General features: G+C 36.6%; 1 protein-coding gene across 1 annotated transcript in view; it reads left to right on the top strand.

The window, feature by feature from the left end:
* Positions 1–217: 217 nt before the first annotated feature.
* LOC115210210 (junctophilin-1) overlaps positions 218–25,135 on the top strand; it is a gene marked incomplete at its 5' end in the record, with an annotated part of 74,390 nt that continues 49,472 nt past the window's right edge. Inside the window, one exon of the mRNA XM_029778679.2 lies at positions 218–1,032. Within this exon, the coding sequence (XP_029634539.2) occupies positions 218–1,032 (815 nt within the window). The remainder of the gene's footprint in view (positions 1,033–25,135) is intronic.

Below are 25,135 nucleotides of genomic sequence, written 5' to 3'. Positions count from 1 at the left end.
CAAATTATTACATTATATAAAAGGGCTTAGTAAAATAAATACTTTGCCGCATACTGAACTCATTCTAATGAGTTCAGTATGCGGCAAAGTAATTATTTTACTAAGCCCTTTTATATAATGTAATAATTTTATATATATATATATAGAGAGAGAGAGAGAGAGAGATGTTTTTTGCAATGTAAAAAAATAAACACTTTATTAAATTTGCTCTTTTCTTCTCATTTCTGCAGGTACATATCAAGGCCAATGGCAAAGAGGCACTCGGCATGGTTATGGTGTGAGGCAGAGCGTACCTTATGGACTGGCCTCACATTACCGTCCCAAGGCCTTACGAGCATCCCTAACGTCCTTAAGAAGTGAGAACGAAGATGAGCAGGTTGTCAAAAATCGGGATCGTAAGCTCGATGAGAGCCGTGGCGGGTTTGTGTTGAAAGCTCGAAGTGATGAGACCCCAACTCAGCCTCGACGTTCCATCTTTGACAAGCAAGGAAAATACAGTTTGCGCAAGACTCTCATGTCTGGCCTGAAACTGAAAAAACAGAAAAGTACTGGTGATATAAATGATTCTCCGAAGCGTCAAAGCGGATCCGTTCGTAGCACCATCAGCAACATTAGCCATGTTAGTGCTGACTCCACACAGTCTGGAATGACCAACACATCGATGTACACAGATAGCAATCTAAGCTTTGTGAGTCAGGACGATATCACAGACATCAATGTAACAGAAAGCTATATGGGGGAGTGGAAGAACGACAAACGGTCTGGTTTCGGTATCAGTGAGCGATCAGATGGCCTCAAGTATGAAGGGGAATGGTATAATAACAAAAAATATGGATATGGGGTCACCACTTTTAAAGATGGCGCCAGGGAAGAAGGAAAATATAAAAATAATATTTTGATATCTTCTGGGAAGAAAAATAAACTTTTTTTGATACGGACCTCTAAACTTCGTGAGCGTGTGGATAACGCACTTGTTTCTGCACAAAGAGCTGCACAGATAGCATTACAGAAAGCTGATATAGCAATCACTAGGTAAGATCACATTTATTATTATTATTATTAATTATTTTGAATGCTTAGCACAAGCTAACTGACAACTAACCAATAGTGTTTCCATGGGTTTAACAACCTCGTTTTATTTCAACATTATTCCTGTTATTTAATTACTACTCTTTGTTTATATTTAGCATTTTACATATATATATATATATATATATATATATGTATGTGTATATGTGTGTATATATGTATATATATATATAATATATATATATATATATATATATATATACATATACATGCATATATATATGTGTATATATATATAATATATATATATATATATATATATATATATATATATACATATACATGCATATATATATGTGTATATATATTATATATATATATATATTACATATACATGCATATATATATATGTGTATATATATATATATATATATATATAATATATATATATACATATACATGCATATATATATGTGTATATATATATATATACATGCATATATATATATAAAATGTAAATATACATATATATATAATTGTTTGATGATTTACTCTGTTGCTCTTCTGAGTACCTTGCTTGTGTGTTGAGGGCACCTCACTTTGTCAGAACTTATTCCTCACCAGGCTATTGATTATAGCCAGAAATCTAGCAAAATAACTCAACTGAGAAAGCAATTTGTGTTTGAACCCACTAGAAATTAATCTCTCCTCTTTCTCTCTTACTCTGCTCAATATTTTGTTATATCTAATTTGGTGCCTCATTGTTTTGGTTTGAAATTATGAAATTTGGTAGCTTCTGGTTTTTCAGGATTCCCTACTGGAATCAGTAAAATAAGTACCAGATGTATGATGTTTCATTGAAGTTCCTGAAAATGAAATACTTCTTTTACACTGACCCCTACAAGTTCAATTATTGAGAAAAAGCACATGCATATATGCAAGCACACACACACACACACACATGCAGCATGGAAAATGGTCATTAACAGGCCTTGACTATTGGGGTTCACTAGCTCAAGCTTTATTCTCTAGTGCCGCCGTGAGCGCTACATCATCTGCATGATGTGGAAAATATTCCATCAACATTGCCCAAACGATGTTGGCATTGTCTTTAAGATACACCCAAGACTTGGGCCCTGTACTATCCGCCACAACATAAATCATACCCGCATCACATAACAACAATACAGCACAATTATTTCACCTCAATTTGCCCCACTTTCTTTAACATTACACCAAAACACATTAAAGCAGAAACAGGCCCCATAAAGTTCAAGAAGTCTCTGGACAAATTCCTTCAGATAAACCTCCTACACCCGGATATGTCTCCATAAACAATAACTCTCTCCTCGATATAAACAATAACTCTCTCTAAAGGCGGTGCTCCAGCATGGCCACAGTCAAACGACTGAAACAAGTAAAAGAGAGAGTGAGCCATGCTGTCTGATTCCTGATTTCAATGACTTTGCCAGGTGGTGCTATTAAGTTAGACATTGCCTGGGCCACTACTGGCCGAAACCTATTAAAGTATCAAAGTATGATATGTATATACATGCATACATACATAAACACACACACACAACACACACACACACACACACACACACACACACATCTACATTTATGTGCATGTATTTCAAAAGACTGGCACTCCATTGGTAACAACGACAAATATTCCAGTTGACCCAATAAGTGGAACAGCCTGCTACTATCAGCACATGAAACCAATAGCAGCACATAAAACATATATTGTGTTTATTAAATTATATATATATATACTCTTTACTCTTTTACTCTTTTACTTGTTTCAGTCATTTGACTGCGGCCATGCTGGAGCACCGCCTTTAGTCGAACAAATCGACCCCGGGACTTATTCTTTGTAAGCCCAGTACTTATTCTATCAGTCTCTTTTGCTGAACCGCTAAGTGACGGGGACGTAAACACACCAGCATCGGTTGTCAAGCAATGCTAGGGGGACAAACACAGACATACAAACACACACACACATACATAGATATATATACATATATACGACAGGCTTCTTTCAGTTTCCGTCTACCAAATCCACTCACAAGGCTTTGGTCGGCCCAAGGCTATAGTAGAAGACACTTGCCCAAGGTGCCACACAGTGGGACTGAACCCTGAACCATGTGGTTGGTTAGCAAGCTACTTACCACACAGCCACTCCTGCGCCTATATATATATATATATATATATATATATATATAATGTACATGTTTATGCACACATATGTTAAAATGATGATGATACCTGTGATCTATAAGCACTTATCATCCAATCAGCATTCCAGCAATGAGTAACCTGTTTTCTTTTCTGACAAATTATATTCAGAGTCTGGATTGTTTTGTATATTCAACCATTGTTATGATGTTTGAAGCTGCTATTTCTAGCAGTTTGAGTGAGGACAGGAACACTTCTGATTGCCCTCAACTAAACTCAGCTGTAACTTATATCCAGAATGCTGGATTTGTGGATCACAGTCAATAATTCAAACAACTGCCTACCTGCCAATACCATTCTTAATCAGGCCTAACCTGGGGCTACACAACAATAATGATTGACACATGTACTAAATAGAAACAAAAAAAAAAACACAAATCCACTCCAAAAGAAAATAAGGATTTCAAACCAACCACAGATAACAAATATGAAGCAAGACATATTTTTCAGAAACAAAGGAAACTAGCAAAAATCAAATAAAATAAAACAAAATAAACTAATGCAGAGCATATTTAAATTTTTAATTAAATTTTCCCTTTAATTTTATATGGTTACTTGTTTTGGAGATGTGACTTTGAAAGTGTTTCTGTTTTGGAAAAATTATAAATTTTTATATGGTTACTTGTTATGGAGATGAAATTTTGAAATTTCTTTGTTTCAGATAAATAATAAATTTTATATGGTTACTTTTTAAAGATAAGAGTTTGAAAGACTCTAATTAGTTTCTGACAGATAATAAATATTTATTTTAATTTTCAGAATTAATGATACTTTTATGCTTGAATAGCAGTTTGGTGGGGAAAAAATTAAGAATATGATAACATCTTATCCTACTACGCCATTCAATACTCATTTTCTTCGCAAATGATATTTGTTTTCAGCGTATGTAGGAATGTATGTCTGTAGATGGATAGGTGTATGGTAAAAATCTGTGCAGATATATGCATGTATGGTGTAGTTATAAATGTGTATGAGTGTGTTTGTTTTGTTTTTTTAATATTTGGTTAAAGAAGGGGAGGGATATGCAGTTCATCATGATCATTACAGTCTTCTTTCTCAGACTAAAATAGGAAGAAAGATGCCATTGATTGTCAATTTGAAAAAAGTTGTAGGAATTTCATTACCTGAAGAATTAACGTGGAATTCCATATGGCTGCTTTGTTGCCTTGAGTGAAATGTTGAGCGAAGGGTTTAGCATGGGATTTAGAGTGAGGGTAAGTGTTACCTGGTGTAGAACTAACTGAACTCCAGTTTTTGTTATCTAGGTGACCAAATTAGCAATTGTGAAGGATGCTCTGAAAGTAATGTTTCTGGAATAAGAATTGGGTGGGGAAGTTCAGAGAGCTATTACCTCTGTTGGCAACAAAAGGACTCTCTCTCAGAGTGAAAGGTAGACTGTATGATGCATGTGTGCAAATGGCTATACTCCATGGTAGTGAAGCATGTGCTCTGAATGCAGAGACATGTGTAGACTGGAAAGAAACAAAGGTAGTATGCTCAGTTGGATGTACAGCATCAGGGCACATGTATGGCAAAGTGCAAATGTATTGAGAGAAAAGTTGGGCATAAGAGCGATTAAATGTGGCATGCAAGAGAGAAGACTACGTTCATTTGGACATGTAATGCATATGAATGAGGACAGCTGCATAAAGAAGTGCCAATCACTGACAGTGGATGGTACCCATAGAAGAAGTAGACCCAGGAAGACATGGGACGAGATGGTAAGAACCGATCTCAGGATGTTGAGCCTCACAGAGGAAATGACAATGGACCGAGATATTTGGCAACATGAGGTTCTTGAGAAGACTCGCCCATGTTCTAGAAGTGCTGTGTGTCCCTTCCACACTTAACAAGAAAACTTCTCACACACTCTACTAAACAAACCAAACTACATCTCTATATCTCTTCTCTTCCTTACATTTCCACTTCATGCATTATGCTTACCTCCCACTCCCCAATTCTGTCCACTTAGCCCTGTCCCACTGTATCATTGCTCTCCACTAGCCCCCAACCTGCGTTCCATCCACATGCCCTGTTTCACTCTGCTAGCCCCCACGAGCTATGTGTTCCACCCACATGTAACAAGAAAACTTTTCACACAACCTACGCCAACAAACAATCTATATCTCAACATCTCTTTTCTTCCTCACATTTCCTCCTTCATACACTATGCCTACCTTGCACTCCCCAATCCTGTTCTCACAGCCCTGGTCCTCTGTATCATTTCTATCTGGTAGCCTCCCAACTCTATATATACCCAGATTTATACCACATCCCCTCCACACTCTCTAATCATGCTTCCTCACAATATTCTTCTACTTATATTATGACCTTTGAACCTCAAGGGTATGCCCCCTCTCCTCTCAATTCCCCCTCCCCTCTCAAAAGAGATTATTTTGTCTTGCAAGTACTTGGTGACCCTGTCAGTGCAGGTGCCATTTAAAAGCATCCAATCCACACTGTAGGGTGGTTGGCATTTGGAAGGGCATCCAGCTGTAAAAACCTTGCCAAAACTGACCTCGCCTGTGCTTGTGCCATGTGCCATGTAAAAAGCACAAAGTCCACTCTGCTGAGTTGTTGGAATAGGAAGGGCATCCAGCTGTAAAAATCCTGCCAAAACAGTTGCAGAAGTCTGCTGCAGACTTCTGCCTGGCCAGCTCCTATCAAACCATCCCATCCATGCCAGCATGGAAGGTGGACGTTATGCAATAATGATGATGAAGATTATACATATATATATATATATATATCATATTATGATGATGATGATGATGATACACACACACATACACACATAGACATGTGCACACATACACACACATACACATACATGAACATGCATTGACATTTTGTTTTAAGCAATCAGAAATATGGACTTGCAGCTTTATTTCTAACAATCAACATATCTTATAAGCTAAATCAAAATTCAAAATATGCATGAAGATCCACTTACCTATGTCTCAAATAGATATTGTATCCATAACAGGAATATCTAAATTGCTTCCACATTCTTGTGAAAGATCTTAAATTTAACATTAAGCAATACCTCAATATTTTCATAGAGTAATTAGTTCGTTACAGCATTTTATTTTGTTCTGCTACATTCTTATTTCTTATTTCAAATCCTGTTTGTCTGAAGTCTGTTTTCAATGACTGCCACACCTCTTTCATTATAATTTACTTTGTGCCTATTCCAAAGAAATCAATACATGAAGCTGTGGCTATTAAAAGAAGACATCAATTTCTATGATAACAAGTACTTATTTGGAACTGTAAAACTATCATCATCAATATTCCAATGTTGAATAACAAGAACTTTAGTTCTTGATTTCATAATCCTTTCTACCATAGGTGCAAGGCCTGAAATTTTCAGGGAAGGGGTTAGCTGATTACACTGGCCCCAGTGTTCAACTGGTACTTATTTTATCAAAACAGAGGATGACAAGCCAAGTTGACCTCATTAGCTTTTGTAGTTGTAGATTTCATAAGAGAAAATTTGGCTGTGGGTGCAAGACCTAACATGCTCTGAGTTAGCCCTAGGATTGCTGGTTTCCTGTGCAGCCTGAATTTCAACGTATTTACATGCATGATTTAAAAACATTTCTACACTTAAAAGCTATAAATATCAGGATCAAGTGATTTTTAATACAATTTTTGAAAGAAATATCAAAAAATGTGTTTATTTTATTATTTTCACATTTTTTTCTATTTTGTATTTGAAAGTTCCTAAACACATAACATGGTACCACCAAATTCACAGCACCCAGATAACGACCCATGTGGCTAGTACTTTGAGGTAGCCCTCATCATATAGTTCAATTGAACACCATTACTTGTCTCTGGGTAACTTCTTTAATTAAAAGAGTTTGCTTCATTGCAAGCAACCACTCTATTTTTCTGGCTCACATTGATATACAGATTTTTAAGCTGGGTATCAACAACATTGATCCCACCATGTGCAGCCACTCTATTTTTCTGGCTCACATTGATAGACAGATGTTTAAGCTGGGTATCAACAACATTGATCCCACCATGTGCAGCCACTCTATTTTTCTGGCTCACATTGATATACAGATGTTTAAGCTGGGTATCAACAACATTGATCCCACCATGTGCAGCCACTCTATTTTTCTGGCTCACATTGATATACAGATTTTTAAGCTGGGTATCAACAACATTGATCCCACCATGTGCAGCCACTCTATTTTTCTGGCTCACATTGATACCCAGATGTTTAAGCTGGGTATCAACAACATTGATCCCACCATGTGCAGCCACTCTATTTTTCTGGCTCACTTGATAGACAGATGTTTAAGCAGGGTATCAACAACATTGATCCCACCATGTGCAGCCACTCTATTTTTCTGGCTCACATTGATAGACAGATGTTTAAGCTGGGTATCAACAACATGATCCCCACCATGTGCAGCCACTCTATTTTTCTGGCTCACATTGATACCCAGATGTTTAAGCTGGGTATCAACAACATTGATCCCACCATGTGCAGCCACTCTATTTTTTTTTCTGGCGCTCACATTGATACCCAGATGTTTAAGCTGGGTATCAACAACATTGATCCCACCATGTGCAGCCACTCTATTTTTCTTCTGGCTCACATTGATACCCAGATGTTTAAGCTGGGTATCAACAACATTGATCCCACCATGTGCAGCCACTCTATTTTTCTGGCTCACATTGATAGACAGATGTTTAAGCTGGGTATCAACAACATTGATCCCACCATGTGCAGCCACTCTCTATTTTTCTGGCTCACATTGATACCCGATGTTTAAGCTGGGTATCAACAACATTGATCCCACCATGTGCAGCCACTCTATTTTTCTGGCTCACATTGACCCAGATGTTTAAGCTGGTATCAACAACATTTGACCCACCATGTGCAGCCACTCTATTTTTCTGGCTCACATTGATACCCAGATGTTTAAGCTGGGTATCAACAACATTGATCCCACCATGTGCAGCCACTCTATTTTTCTGGCTCACATTGATAGACAGATGTTTAAGCTGGGTATCAACAACATTGATCCCACCATGTGCAGCCACTCTATTTTTCTGGCTCACATTGATACCCAGATGTTTAAGCTGGGTATCAACAACATTGATCCCACCATGTGCAGCCACTCTATTTTTCTGGCTCACATTGATACACAGATGTTTAAGCTGGGTATCAACACATTTATCCACCATGTGCAGTGCACCCTCTATTTTTCTGGCTCACATTGATACACATATGTTTAAGCTGGGTATCAACAACATTGATCCCACCATGTGCAGCCACTCTATTTTCTGGCTCACATTGATATACAGATGTTTAAGTCTGGGTATCAACAACCTTGATCCCACCATGTGCAGCCACTCTATTTTTCTGGCTCACATTGATATACGATGTTTAAGCTGGGTATCAACAACATTGATCCCACCATGTGCAGCCACTCTATTTTTCTGGCTCACATTGATATACAGATGTTTAAGCTGGGTATCAACAACATTGATCCCACCATGTGCAGCCACTCTATTTTTCTGGCTCACATTGATATACAGATGTTTAAGCTGGGTATCAACAACATTGGTCCCACCATGTGCAGCCACTCTATTTTTCGGGCTCACATTGATATACAGATGTTTAAGCTGGGTATCAACAACATTGATCCCACCGTGTGCAGCCACTCTATTTTTTGGCTCACATTGATATACAGATTTAAGCTGGGTATCAACAACATTGATCCCACCAGTGCAGCCACTCTATTTTTCGGGCTCACATTGATATACAGATGTTTAAGCTGGGTATCAACAACATTGATCCCACCATGTGCAGCCACTCTATTTTTCGGGCTCACATTGATAGACAGATGTTTAAGCTGGGTATCAACAACATTGATCCCACCATGTGCAGCCACTCTATTTTCTGGCTCACATTGATACACAGATGTTTAAGCTGGGTATCAACAACATTGATCCACCATGTGCAGCCACTCTATTTTCTGGCTCACATTGATATACAGATGTTTAAGCTGGGTATCAAACAAATTGATCCCACCATGTGCAGCCACTCTATTTTTCTGGCTCACATTGATAGACAGATGTTTAAGCTGGGTATCAACAACATTGATCCCACCATGTGCAGCCACTCTATTTTTCTGGCTCACATTGATACACAGATGTTTAAGCTGGGTATCAACAACATTGATCCCACCATGTGCAGCCACTCTATTTTTCTGGCTCACATTGATATACAGATGTTTAAGCTGGGTATCAACAACATTGATCCCACCATGTGCAGCCACTCTATTTTTCTGGCTCACATTGATATACAGATGTTTAAGCTGGGTATCAACAACATTGATCCCACCATGTGCAGCCACTCTATTTTTCTGGCTCACATTGATAGACAGATGTTTAAGCTGGGTATCAACAACATTGATCCCACCATGTGCAGCCACTCTATTTTTCTGGCTCACATTGATACACATATGTTTAAGCTGGGTATCAACAACATTGATCCCACCATGTGCAGCCACTCTATTTTTCTGGCTCACATTGATATACAGATGTTTAAGCTGGGTATCAACAACATTGATCCCACCATGTGCAGCCACTCTATTTTTCTGGCTCATATTGATATACAGATGTTTAAGCTGGGTATCAACAACATTGATCACACATGTGCACACACTCTCTATCCCACCATGTGCAGCCACTCTATTTTCTGCTCACATATACAGATGTTTAAGCTGGGTATCAACAACATTGATCCCACCATGTGCAGCCACTCTATTTTTCTGGCTCACATTGATATACAGATGTTTAATCTGGGTATCAACAACATTGATCCCACCATGTGCAAAATGTCATTGTGCTGCTCATTTTCTATCATAACTGAACTAACACAGGAGCCTCTACATGATTGTCTGATCTGCCAGAAATGAACTTGATGCTCTAAACCAGTCAAGCATTCAAGGTTCAAAGCAGTTAGGGAATATCTTAGCAATTCAGCAATGCAAACGATATTCTATGAGCCAAGAAGTGACCTAAATCAGTGGTTCTTAGACTTTTAAAATTATCACCCTCTTCCTTTTACTAACATCTTTTTGATACCTTCTTGCAATGATTCAGCAAAATTATAAACTCCACATTTATTTATGCATATATACATATAAATACATACATACATATATACATATATATATATATATATATATATATATATATATATAATATATATATATATACATATATATACATATACATACAACATATATATCATCATCATTCATCGTTTAGCGTCCCGTTTCCATGCTAAACGATGATGATGATGATGATGATATATATGTATGTATATATTATATAATATATATAATATATATATATTATATACATATATATATATATATATATATATATATTATATTATATATATATATATATATATCATATAATTAAGGGCTAAAGAGGGTTATTCTAAAGCCAAATACACTGTTTATAAACCACTTATAATCCGCTTGTCACAGGAAAATTGAAACTGAAAACGGGCAACTAACCTTTAGAAAATTTAATTTCGTTATCTCTATATTGAATCAATTTCGGACTTAATCTTATAAAAAAAGATATATTCCTTCTTCAGTAGAAATTTCGATGGATATAAATAAAATACTCACGTATGATCATGGAAAAAGCACAAGCTAAAAACATAACTACACTTGAGTACATCATTTATATCTAAAAATAAAAATCTTTGGTCAGCCTCAGAAAACAACGTCCAGACCTTTCGCCGCTACAAATTGTAATGGTTACCAGTCCTCCTGTAGCAAGCATCGAGTTTACTACTAAGCAAATAGGATGAATCCCTTACTCTACAGCAAAGGAATTCATCAGGAAGCGTGGGCAGTATATTAAAAAAAACCGTTACGGTTGCAATATACATCATATATTAAGGGCTAAAGAGGGTTATTCTAAAGCCAAATACACTGTTTTATCACTTATAATCCGCTTGTCACAGGAAAATTGAAACTGAAAACGGGCAACTAACCTTTAGAAAATTTAAATTTCGTTATCTCTATATTGAATCAATTTCGGACTTAATCTTATAAAAAAAGATATATTCCTTCATTCAGTAGAAATTTCGATGGGATATAAATAAAATACTCACGTATGATCATGGAAAAAGCACAAGCTAAAAACATAACTACACTTGAGTACATCATTTATATCTAAAAAAAAATTCTTTGGTCAGCCTCAGAAAACAACGTCCAGACCTTTCGCCGCTACAAATTGAATGGTATATATATATATATATATTTGTATAATATTATATACATACATACATACATATATATATATATATATATATATATATATATAATATTTATATACCTATATTACACTCAGTCAGGACATTATCTAATATGAGAGTTGCAATGGCCATCTATATTGCATGTATGGGAATACCAACCAATTTTGGCCATGTCTCTTTAATTTATACTTTTGTTTATTTGTTTACAATAGACAGAAAACAGACATTAAAAGATGCTGATGATGATGATGATGACAATGACTGTTTATAATAGATGTGGTTAAGAAGCTTGTTTGCCAACCACATCGTCTTTCACTCCCTTTAACTTATATAACAATTTTAAAGTTTGAGCCAACCACCTTCCTGGGTCAAACAGCTGACTTTGATAAGCTTTCTTCTACATGGTAGGTCAACTTACAAGACATACAACTAGCATAGTCCATGTGCCACAAGATCTAGTCCATTTTACAGTGTACATATGTATATGTATATGATGATGATGATGATGATGATGATGATGGTAATACATCCATTTTTCATTATGGACTATATATATATATATATATATATATATATAGACACACACAAGCACACACACAATATGTATTCTATTCATATATATATATTATGTGTGTGTATATATATATATATATATATATATATATATTCATATATGCTAGCATGGTGAGCAGACGTTAAACGATGATGATGATGATGATATATATATATATATGAATATATACGAATATATACACAATATTTGAATATATATTGTATGTGTGTACATGTAAATAATATATATATATATATATACTCATACATACATACACACACACACACACACATATATGTGTATAATCAGATATGTATATGTATATATATCTATGTATACACACACACACACATATATATGTGCATAATCAGATATGTATATGTGTATATGTCTATGTATACACACACACACAGATACACACACACACACACACAGATACACACACACACACACACACACACATGTGTATATATATATTTATCTATGTTCAGTGGATTCAGCATTATTTCATCCAATCTGAAAGGCCGAGAACTTTATCGCCATACTTACTTTGCCTCAAGCTTCTGTTTAGTCTACATTACTTCAGTTTCTAATTTTGTTGTTGTTATCACCATCATCACCACCATCATCATCACCATCGCCATTGTCATTATTATTGTCATTATTATTATTATTATTATTATTATTATTATTATTATTACTGCTATCGTAGCCATCTCCCAACACAATATCACAGTATCGCCATATAGCATCCATTTTGCATTACACACGTGCCTACCAGCACAGCTGTTTTTTCTTGCACATACACTTCATGTTTAGATATGTTTCAATTGAAATGCTGCAAGAGATATTCAATAGATAGGATTTCCTCTTTTGATATTAAACATATGAACAATGAAGTGCATATAGAATTTATTGTTTGGCTTGATATTTTTTTTTTCCTTTTTTTTTCCCTTTGCTAAGGTAAGAAAATATATTGTGCATTGGTTTTGAATACAATAGAATGACAGTGGTTAAAGTTTGAACTAATGTTTGTACCAGATATGATGCTTCTTTCTATCTCTGATAAATCAAGCTGTTTATGGTTTATATATTAACTGTAGCAGTAGAGTATTAGACAAATGCCTTGCACTACTTAGTTACAGTCTCTCTTATATTCTGTATTCAAAATCCACCACAATCAGTAAAGCATGTACATGTTGGACTCCTTCAATTTGACAATTTTTGGACTGTCTAAATTTGATAATTTTTGGACCTCTTGACCTCTTAAATCTGGAAATTTTGGGTGGGTTTAAATTTGATCATTTTTGGACCTCTTAAATCTGGAAATTTTTGGATGTCTTAAATTTGGCAATTTTTGGACCCCTTTAATCTAGCAACTTTTTGACTTCTTAAGTCTCACAATTTTTGTACTTCTCAAATCTGAAAATTTTTGGACATCTTAAATTTCCTAATGATTGGGCTCCTTAAATCCAGTAATCTTTGAATTCCTTAAATCTGGAAATATTTGAATCTCTCAAATTTGGCAATTTATTAACTCTTAAATTTGGCAAACAGAGTAAGTCTGCCACTTCATGGCTAGGCACATCATCATCATCATCATCCTTTATTTTAACATCCACTTTGCCATGTTTGCATGGGTCAGGAAGAATTTGTTGAGGCACCAACCTTTCACCTGTTTCCAAGCAAAGTAATATTTCCTCATGGCTAGACATGTTTTCCTGGAAGACTGGGAATGAAGGACGCTGGTACTCACTTGCAACTGTCTGTTGATGTCAAGACAAGGACATACACACATACATACACATGAATACACATACACATTTATATGAGTGTGTATGTGTGTGTATATATATATATGGTCCCTCTGATGGTGAAAAGCACTCATGATGGTACTATGTAAAAGCACCTGTGTGATGCCATGTAAAAGCGCACATATGGTGTCACATAAAAGCGCTTGTGCAGCACCATGTAAAATGTGCCCATGTGGTGCTATATAAAAGCACTTGTGCAGTGTTATGTAAAATGTGCCCATGTGGGGCCACATAAAAGTGCCCATATGATGCCACATAAAAGCACCTAGCACACTTTGTAAAGTAGTTGGCTTTAGGAAGGGCATCCAACTGTAGAACCCATGCCAAATCAGATTGGGATCTGGTGCAGCTCTAGTCAAACCATCCAACCCATGCCAGTATGGACAACGTTCTGTCTCCCAAATCCAGAGTTTTGGTTGACTATTGTAGATAACACTTTCCTGAGGTGCCACTAAATAGGACTGAACCCAAAACCATGTGGTTGGGAAGTAAATTTCCTAACTATAGAGCCAAGATGTTAAAAACTAACAACAAATGTTTAACCCATTTATTACCATATTTCTTCTTGGTGTTGTATCGATTAATATTATGAATAATGAAGTATTTTGTGAAATTATTTTTTGTCACCATCGAGCTGATGCTTAGAAAATATATTGATTTCAAATTTTGGCACAAGGCAAGCGTGTTAAGAGGTGGGATTAAGTCAGTTACATCAGCCCCAGGGCTCAACTCGTACTTATTTTATCATCCCCGAAAGGATGAAAATTGAAGACAACCTTGGAGGAAATTGAACTCAGAACATAACACTGCTAGCATTTGGCTCTGATTCTGCCAGCTCACCACCTTAGTTTGGAAAATATATTGACACAAAATATTGATTTCAAATTTTGGCACAAGGCCAACAAGATTGGGGGAGGGACCGAAACTATTAATGGACCCCAGCGCTCAACTGGAACTTATTTTATTGACCCCAAAAGGATAAAAGGCAAAGTCAACCTCTGCAGAATTTGAACTCAGAACATAATGCTGCAAAGCATTTTGCCCAGTGCAATAATGATTCAGCCAGCTCACCACTATTTTGTTTGGAAAACAGATTAACACAAAATATTGATGGCAGGCTTTAGTTTAAATTGTTTTTAAAATAAGAGAAGCAGAGTTTGTCTCAGGTGAGATGGTATTAATAGGGTTAAGTTGTTGCTGACAAATGTGAGATCTGAGATCTGTCTGTCTATAATAAATATCATTATTCCATCAACAGAGAACTTATTGAGATATGATACTTCCTATATTCTTCAAGAAAAGATAATAATAGAACCAAAGCAAGAGCTTTTCCTTTTACAATGAAGACTTCAATATTATTGTAGATATCAGATGCTGGAATTCTTACAGAAAATTTCATGACACCATTAATGTGGCACCTCACCAAAGCTGCCTGTTTGCCAAATGGCCGAGAAAAGCATAATTGATTTATAGATGCAAATCTGTCTGAGAAAATTATATCAGCCAGTGAATCCTATTAGAAACTAAACAACATCAAATAAGAAATAGTTTTAAAATTGATGAATTCAATAAATTTAGAAAGTTAATCACCTTCAATAACTTTGAAAATAGTTATTCATTTTAATAGTTAAAGCAATTTATGTTGGCTTTAGTAACTTCTGTCGGCCATTTTATGTGTTGTTATTCAAGGTTGCTTTCGTTCATTCACTAAGTATACTACAGCTCTCAGTTAGGTGATGAAAAGTAAGATTGGCTAATGCACAGTATACAGTTTCAGTTTATTTCCATACATACATACTAACACATGTAAATACATACATATATGCATACATACATGCATACATACATACATATATATATAGATGTATATACATACATATATACATATATACATATATATATATGCATACGCATAGGCACACACACACACATATATAGTTCTCCAACAAGTCAGAAAAAAGGTTGGCACTCATATATTAGGTAATAAAGTGAGCATATTATGTGTCTATAGTATTATAAATTTAGTCTCAACACCAAATGGTTCTGTGTTTCCACACTTGGAAGGTTATTTACCATGAAACCAGTCAGTAACAGGAACTGGGTGGTGCAAGCAAAGCTGTATGTTTAAGAAGTTTGCTTCCCACCCACGTGGTCCTTTTGGGTTCAGTTCCACTGTGCAGTACCTTGGGCAAGATGCTCAAGGCTAACCGATGCCTTGTGGGTAAAGCTTATTGACAGAAATTGTAAGAAACCCACTGTATGTATGTGTATATATATTCTTTTACTCTTAGGTAGTGATTAGCGATTTTCTTCAGTACTTCAGGGAGTGACAACCCTGCCTGACATGAGTCCCAGGCTCAGCCAGCTCTGGATGACATTACCTGGTATGGGCCCTTATCCAGGGTTACAGAAAGGAGACAACCTTCAAAGAAATCCGGAGTGGAGCCCCATAGGCGGTTAGTGTTCGACTCAACACTCTTCTGGCAGCTCCTCCAACCAAGCTGGTGCTAGATGTAATGCTCTGCACTCCTTTGGACTATGTCAGCAAGGTTGAGAGAGGAATCCTGACAACTGGGCTACCCAGGATTTTCTTACATCTAGCTCAGGCTTACGCAAAACTGGAGAGGAAACTGGAGAGGACATGAAATGTAAAAACCAGACTGGATTAGTTTATGTGCAACTCCATTGTGTCCCGAGACAAAAGGATGCCAACAACAATTCTTTTACTCTTACTGGTTTCAGTCATTTGACTGCAGCCATGCTGGAGCATATATATATTTATGTGTGTGTGCGTGAATGTGTGTAGGCACAGGTGTGATTGTGTCGTAAGACGCTTGCTTCCCAATCACATGGTTCCAGGTTCAGTCCATGTGTGTGTATGTGTGTGTGTGTATGCGTGTGTGTGTGTATAACTACATACATACATATATGCATGCATCCATACATACATATGTACGTATGTACATATGTATGTATGTTTGTACCAGTTGCAACATATTTGTTATTCCTTCATCATCATCATCATCGTTTAACGTTCGTTCTCCATGCTAGGATGGGTTGGACGGTTCGACTGGGGATCTGGGAAGCCAGAAGGCTACACCAGGCTCCGGTCTTATTTGGCAATGTTTCTACAGCTGGATGCCCTTCCTAACGCCAACCACTCTGTGAGTGTAGTGGGTGCTTTTTACGTGCCACCTGCACTGGTGCCAGGCGAGGCTGGCATCGGCCACGGTCGGATTGGTGCATTTTACGTGCCACCTGCACAGAAGCCAGTCGAGGTGGCACTGGCTTCGGCCACGATTTTAAACAAAATAATTTACCCATGATTTTAATATAGATTAAAGCATTCTTATCTACAAAAATGTTGTATAAGACATCATATCATTCTTTTGTTTTATTGTTTACCATTAATTAAATATGCTGGCTCAAAATAAAGCATAAACAAATTGCAGCATTAATGATAGCTGGTAGAAAGAATTGTGAAATGGAAAATGGCTTCTGTAAAGAACTAAGTAAGGTGGAAGCAAGGGAGGTCATTTTGAATTGTAAATAAATGTAAGATGTTGTCAATTTATAAAGCAATCAGCCTGTAAAATTTCATTAGACTTAGCCTAAACATTTTATTTTACAATAAAATGAATAATGAGCAAATATATATGCTGTACCTGATACATCTGTGTATGTGTGTGTGTGTGTGTACCCACATGTCTTTACGTTTGTCTTTGAGAACTGATTTTCGTCTCTTTACACCTGCCATAACATAACAGTTCAACAATGGACAACAAACAAATTGACCCCAGGACTTTGTTTTTTAAAAACAAAAGAAATACTGAGTCAATTTGTTTGACTAAAACCTTCAAGTCATTGCACCAGCATGGCCACAGCGGAATGGCTCCATATCCCTCTCTCTCTCTTTCTCTTTCTTTCTCTTCCTCTCTCTCTTCCACTCTCTTTCTCTCTCTCTCTCTTCCTTTCTCTCGTTTCCTCTCTTTCTCTCGTTTCCTCTCTTTCTCTCTCTCCACCTCTTTCTCTTTCACACACACACACACACACACACACATACACATGCAAACACAGAACTGAATAAAACTGTAAAATGGTGTGTTTTGCAAAATACAATTGAAAGGAGATTTCAAAAGACAGGCATCCGTGTATTACCTTTGTCGGGATATGAGGGATAAGCTTATATTACATCATACAGGAAGACATTGCTGTGGGGATAATCCTTTCACTTCATAATGTTGTTGTGTGTTCTATCTCACCGCATGTTACTCTGAGCAAGTCCTCTTCTGCTATAGCGCTTGATAGACCAATGCCTTATCAGAGTAGTACATTGAGAGAAACTGCATACTAACCTTTCATATATAAATGCACGTATGCGTACATAAATGTTTATTTATACAGTCACAAATGACAGAGAAATATTTTGATGAAACAAATTGTTTCATAACTTAAAAACATGTAAATGATTTATATTATTATAGAGTAAATTACATACATGCCTACACTAATGCAAAATGCAAGAAAGTCTTTCAAAATAATGTAGAATTTAAGCTATGTCCTCAGACTTTACACTCACCTTATTTTCTCTTGTATTACATATTCTGTATGTTCTTAAAATGATACATTAAGTAGCTTTTTTCATGATTACTACCCAATTACTTGAATCCATATAATGTGACTTACATGTTTATATATATATATATACATATATATGTATTGTAGGATTAGAAACAGGAAGTCTATGGTACAATGTTATATATTTGAAAAATTGAATAGTAATAGCTTTTCTGATAATTTTTTCCACTTTAATAATTAGGTGTTTATAAATTATTATAAATTATTAGGTGTTTGCAAATGTAAACACCTAATAATTTATAAACATATAATTATTTAAATATAAGAATTATCAGAAAAGCCATTTCTGTTCATTTTTTTTCCAATCTATCTATCTATATATATATAAGTATATATATATATTATACACATACATATATGTATATATATTATATATATATATATATATATATGATGATTATATATATTATATATATCTATAATATATGTGTATATATTATATATATATGTGTATATGTATATATTATATATATGTATATATATTATATATGTATATATATATATGTATATATATATATGTATATATATATATACATAATATGTATATGTATATTATATATGTATATAATATGTATTATATATATGTATATATGTATATATATATATATATATATATATATATATAATCTATATATATATATATATATATATATATATATATAGATGAAATATATATGTATGTATATATATATATATATATATATATATAGGCGCCGGAGTGGCTGTGTGGTAAGTAGCTTGTTTACCAACCACATGGTTCCGGTTCAGTCCCACTGTGTGGCACCTTGGGCAAGTGTCTTCTACTATAGCCTCGGGCCGACCAAAGCCTTGTGAGTGGATTTGATAGACGGAAACTGAAAGAAGCCTGTCGTATATATGTACATATATATATGTGTGTGTATGTGTTCGTGTGTCTGTGATTGTCCCCCTAGCATTGCTTGACAACCGATGCTGGTGTGTTTACATCCCCGTCACTTAGCGGTTCAGCAAAAGAGACCGATTGAATAAGTACTGGGCTTACAAAGAATAAGTCCCGGGGTCGATTTGCTCGACTAAAAGGCGGTGCTCCAGCATGGCCGCAGTCAAATGACTGAAACAAGTAAAAGAGTAAAAGAGATGTATATATATATATATATATATATAATGGAGTGTTACACATCATATGGTGAATAACTTTGGAAGTATACTTTTTCTACCATGGGTAATATCAGTAAATATAACATACATACAATAATTATGATTTAACTTTTATCATGTTTCTTGGTACTTAAACAAAATGATGAAATGAATACTATCTTTCGAATGGAAAATATTTCTTACTTTAAAATAAAATTAAATGAGACAAGTTTCTCATTTGCATATTTGCAATAAATATATAGTATCATTTTTCTAAATTTTATCAACATAATCTCAATCTACTCCGTCGTAAAAGCTAAACTGAGTAAAACTTTCATAAATCTAATTTTTCAGAATGTTATAAGAATGAAAGAGATGCTGGTATATGCACTCATCCTACATATCTCCCTTTATCTGGCTTTTACTCTCTCTCTCTCTCGCTCTTTCTCTCCCCCTCTCTCTATACAATATAAAGCATGACAGGGAATTCAACCAACCTCCTAACCAACCTACAAGCAGCAGCTATTATTAAAGAAATGTGTATGAATGTCGTTATTCAGTTTTATTTCAAGATTTCTTTCCAACAGAGAAAGAGCTGATTTCTAACCTAGATCCAAGGTTCCTTCATTGGAATTTCACCAACATCAACAGGGTATTTGTGCATGTTTGTGTGTATGTGTGCAGTTTTTAGAGCCAGTGCATGTGCAAATTTATATGCTTTGTTTTATGTATGTATTCTCATGCTTATAGTTGTATATCTGAAAAGTTTTACAAATTTTTGAAGTTCCAGTGATGGCTTGGATCTGTAGTCTTTGAGTTAGCTTTCTCCTTCCTGAGTTTGAGAAGCCTAATTTCTCAAGATTGGTGCATAGGCAATTTGTTACATATCCCAGTGCCACAAAATTTACAAGTATAAACCTACACTTGTAATCATTATGTATGTATGTATGGTGCACCTGAGCACTGTATACAATAATTTCATTATTATTATTTATGTAAATACATATGTACATATGTATGTTTATTCTCTGAGTGAGGTATAAACAGTAGCTGCAACACATCGTGAGGTATATTTGCCACTTAGATGTGGCTAACCCCTAAGAGTGGATGCTACTGTACCTTGTGGCCCCAGGAGGACACCTCCTCCACCTGGCTATTGACACACTTTCTGTGCCCTATCAGTACGTTTATTTTCTTTTACTTTTAATTATTTGAAGTCTTCTTCTAAGGAAGGGGCTGATTTCTAACAAAGATACAAAGGTCCATCATTGGACTGTAGATAAAAAAAAAGAAAGAACAATATTACACTCTGAACTTGAGAAAAGTCTTGTATATTTTTACTGTTCCAGTTATGGAATGTATTTGTAATGTGCATTTAAGCAGGTTGATTTATTTCTTTGAAACACCATCCAGACTCCCACTTATGCATTTACTCACAAAATCAATTGCACCAGTTATTATTGATCATCATCATCATCATCATTTAACGTTCGCTTTCCATGCTAGCATGGGTTGGATGATTTGACTGAGGACTGGCGAACCAGATGGCTGCGCCAGACTCCAATCTGGTCTGGCAGAGTTTCTACAGCTGGATGCCCTTCCCAACGTCAACCACTCCGAGAGTGTAGTGGGTGCTTTTATGTGCCACCGGCACGAGGGCCAGTCTGGCAGTACTGGCAATGGCCACACTCAAAATGGTATTTTACGTGCCACCTGCACAGGAGTCAGTCCAATCGGCACTGGCAACAACCTCGTTCGAATGTTTTTTCATGTGCCACCGGCACAGGTGCCAGTAAGACGACGCTGGTAACGATCATGCTCAAATGGTGCTTTTTTTGTGCCACTGACATGTGAATTTATAACCTTGGTATTGAAAATGATAGTTTCAAAGTAAATGACCTTAGTTATGGAATCGTGTGTCAGAGAAACACTCTGGAACTTCTGGAGCTCTCACAGTCTCATCCGACCCTCACAATATGGATTTGTCCCTAACTCCAGCTGCAGTGACCAGCTTGTCGAGTTCCTTGAGGACATTACTCAGATTACTGACAGTGGCTCATGGGTGGATGTTGTCTACCTTGACTTTGCTAAGGCTTTCAACTTGTGCCACACAAAAGGCTTATGGTGAAACTCTCTGCAATGGGTGTGGGGATGACCTTTTTAACTGGTTGAAATCCTTCATCCTCAGCCGAAAGGAGGTAGTCACAGTTCTAGGACAGCACTCTACACCATATGAGATGTCATCGGGTGTACCACAGGATCTGTCCTTGGTCCCCTCTTGTTGTGGCATACATAACGACATAGATGCCAATTTAAAGAATGCACAGTATTGAATATGCAGACGACATCAAGCTGTACCTTGAAATCAAGAGGACAGATCCTGATGTCTACAACTCTTCCTGCAATCAGACCTAGACACAATGCAGCAATGGATCACAGACTGGCAACTGAAACTGGCTGTGACAAGTGTACCACCATGCATTTTGGGAGAAAAAAAACCCTGCGTTCACTTACTCCCTCCACAACACTGATATCAAGAAATCCTCTTGCGAGTGTGACCTAGGCATCACTGTCAGCCGTGATTTGCGTTGGTCAAAGCATATCTCTAAGATTGTCAGGAAGGCCGAGGGTGTCTTGGCATCACTCAGCAGGTCTTTTGTTAGCCGCTCCAGCCATCTATTTAAAACTGTATACAGCTATGGTACGACCACACTTGGATTCGCATCATCAGTTTGGAACCCCTATCTTGCACAGAACATTGACCTCCTGGAATCGTCCAGAGACGTGCAACCAAACGCATACCCTCCATCAGACACCTACCATATTCTGAGCGCCTTGTTTCCTGGGCATGGATTCACTGAGGCTCCGGCGTTTGGCGACGGACTGGTAAACACCCACAAAGTTATCAACCACCTCACCAACAACAACACTGAACATCTTTTGATCTCCATGTGTCTAACACACGTGGACATGCCTACAAAGTCAGAAAACAACACAGCTCCCATGACTTTCGGAAACATTTTTTCACGCTCAGAGTTGCTGAAGCATGGAATAAACTGCCTGCGTCAGTTGTTGACTGCCATGACACTGCATCTTTTAAGGCCCTCATGCTTTCCGAAATCCGCCGAAACTACACCTGATTATATATACACTTTAGATGAGTTGTAGTGCACCTGAGCACTGTACACAATTATTATTATTATTATTATTATTATTATTTATCCTCTTTCTCTTTAATTTTCAAATAGATACCCACATTAGCAGGGTATTTGACCTCTATTTTGATATATTTCCTTGTCTTCCCAAATAAGGACCTCCAGCCTGTTATGCTTACCCTTTTGAGAAATTTTGATGATGTTGTTCCCTGTGTTGATGTTAATTTATATATTTTATAACAGTGGGGGTTCTCTGTATTCATTTCCAAACAGTCTGGTTCTCAGATGGCATATTGTTTCAGAAACAACATTATGTCACATTAGGAGGAAGTACCTTGATGACATTTTTGAGCAGCTGCTCATCACATGCCTGATCATCATTTTCAGTTACATCTTGGTACTCGAAGGGTTTCACTGTCTCTCTTCTTTACTAAGTATTTTGTATCATCAGTCTTTTCCTCTTGGGTTGCAAACTGCTGAAAGTCTTAGAAAGGCTGCTCTTTATGTCAATACCAGTGTCATTTTGTGTCACAGCATGGTTGTGTGGTAAGAAATTTTTTTCCCAACCACATGATTCTAGGTTCAGTTCCATTCCACTGTGTGCCACCTTGGGCAAGTTTCTTTTACTATAGCCTCAGGCTGACCAAAGCCTTGTAAGTGGATTTTGGTAGGCAGAAACTGAAAGCCTATTGTATATATGTATATATATGTATATATATATCATCATCATCGTTTAACGTCCGTTTTCCACGCTAGCACGGGTTGGACATTTCGACCGGGGTCTGGGGAGCCAGGGGCTGCTCCAGGCTCCAGTCTGATCTGGCAGTATTTCTACAGCTGGATGCCCTTCCTAACGCCAACCACTCCACGAGTGTAGTGGGTGATTTTTACGTGCCACCTGCACAGGTGCCAGAGGGGTCTGGCATCGGCCACGATCGGTTGGTGCTTTTTATGTGCCACCGGCACAGAAGCCATTCGAGGCGGGGTTGGCATCGGTCATGTTCGGATGGTGCTTTTTATGTGCCACCGGCACAGGTATCACAACTACTGTTTCCATTGATATTGATTTCGATGTTCATGTACATGTACATGCACTTGACTCAACAAGTCTCCTCAAGCACAGCGAGATGTTCCGGGATCCAAGGTACTTTGAATGGGCAGGGGCTATGCGGAACTGGTGCCGGAAGCATCCCAGGTCTTATATATAAACATATATATATATATATATATATAATATATATATATTTATATTTATATTTATATTTATCATATGTGGTTAAGAAGTTCTACTTGTGTGGTGCCTCAGGATATGATCACCCCAGACCAACCAAATCTTTGTGAGTGGATTTGGTAGACAGAAACTGAAAGAAGCTTGTTATCATATCATCATCATCATCATCATCATTGTTTACTGTCCCTGTTTGATGCTGAAATATATATATGTGTGTGTGTGTGTGTGTGTGTGTGTGTGAGCGTCTGTATGCTTGTGTCTCATTTACTTGGCATCCCATGATTATCGCAAATGAACATTATTCCTTCCCAAAATACTGCACAAGCATGTCTGGTCTTGGGGGAAATATTACCTTAATGGGAAACAGGTATGCATTGGTAAGAGGACAGGGTGGATATCTGGCCATAAAAAGAAAATAAATAAAAATCTACCTCAACAGACTGTCTGACCCAAGCGAGCTTAGGAAAATGAACGTTAAACAGTGACAACAACTAGGATGGCAATAGTGGTGTATATACAATACCTTTGCAAGCACCAGTCTAAGAGTATAAAACATCAAAGAACCTATTACGAGACAAGCAATGGATACACAATTTGTGTTTGCCTCAATGAGTTTGTTGCCTGTCTTTCTTTTTTTTTAATCTCAGACTGGTGTTTACAACAGAGTAAAATTTTGATATTAATTGCTTCAACGGTGATGGCAACCATTTAAATCTCTAATAGACCATTATATTCACTTTCATTTTGTTTCGTAATCCTATTATATTCTATTAAGCATTGAAATGTCTTTTGTTGCACCTATATGACCTGGTTACTGTTACTCTCTTCAAATACAATTGAATATAACACTGAAATTTTAATAAAATTCATATTAGAAATTCTAACTCTAACTGATAATATATAATCATGTGTGAGAGATAAGGCACAAATGGGAAGATGGTGAGATCAAGAAATTTGCTTCACTATCACAAACTCTGGTTCAATCCCACAGCAGTACCAGACAGTGGCCCTCATGGCTTCTGATCTTAACTGATTGGACATGTCATC

Source organism: Octopus sinensis, linkage group LG4 (assembly GCF_006345805.1).
Source record: "Octopus sinensis linkage group LG4, ASM634580v1, whole genome shotgun sequence".
In the NCBI taxonomy this organism is placed as follows: domain Eukaryota; kingdom Metazoa; phylum Mollusca; class Cephalopoda; order Octopoda; family Octopodidae; genus Octopus; species Octopus sinensis.
Note: the sequence above shows the minus strand (reverse complement) of the source record. Positions and strands in the feature narration are given on the sequence as shown.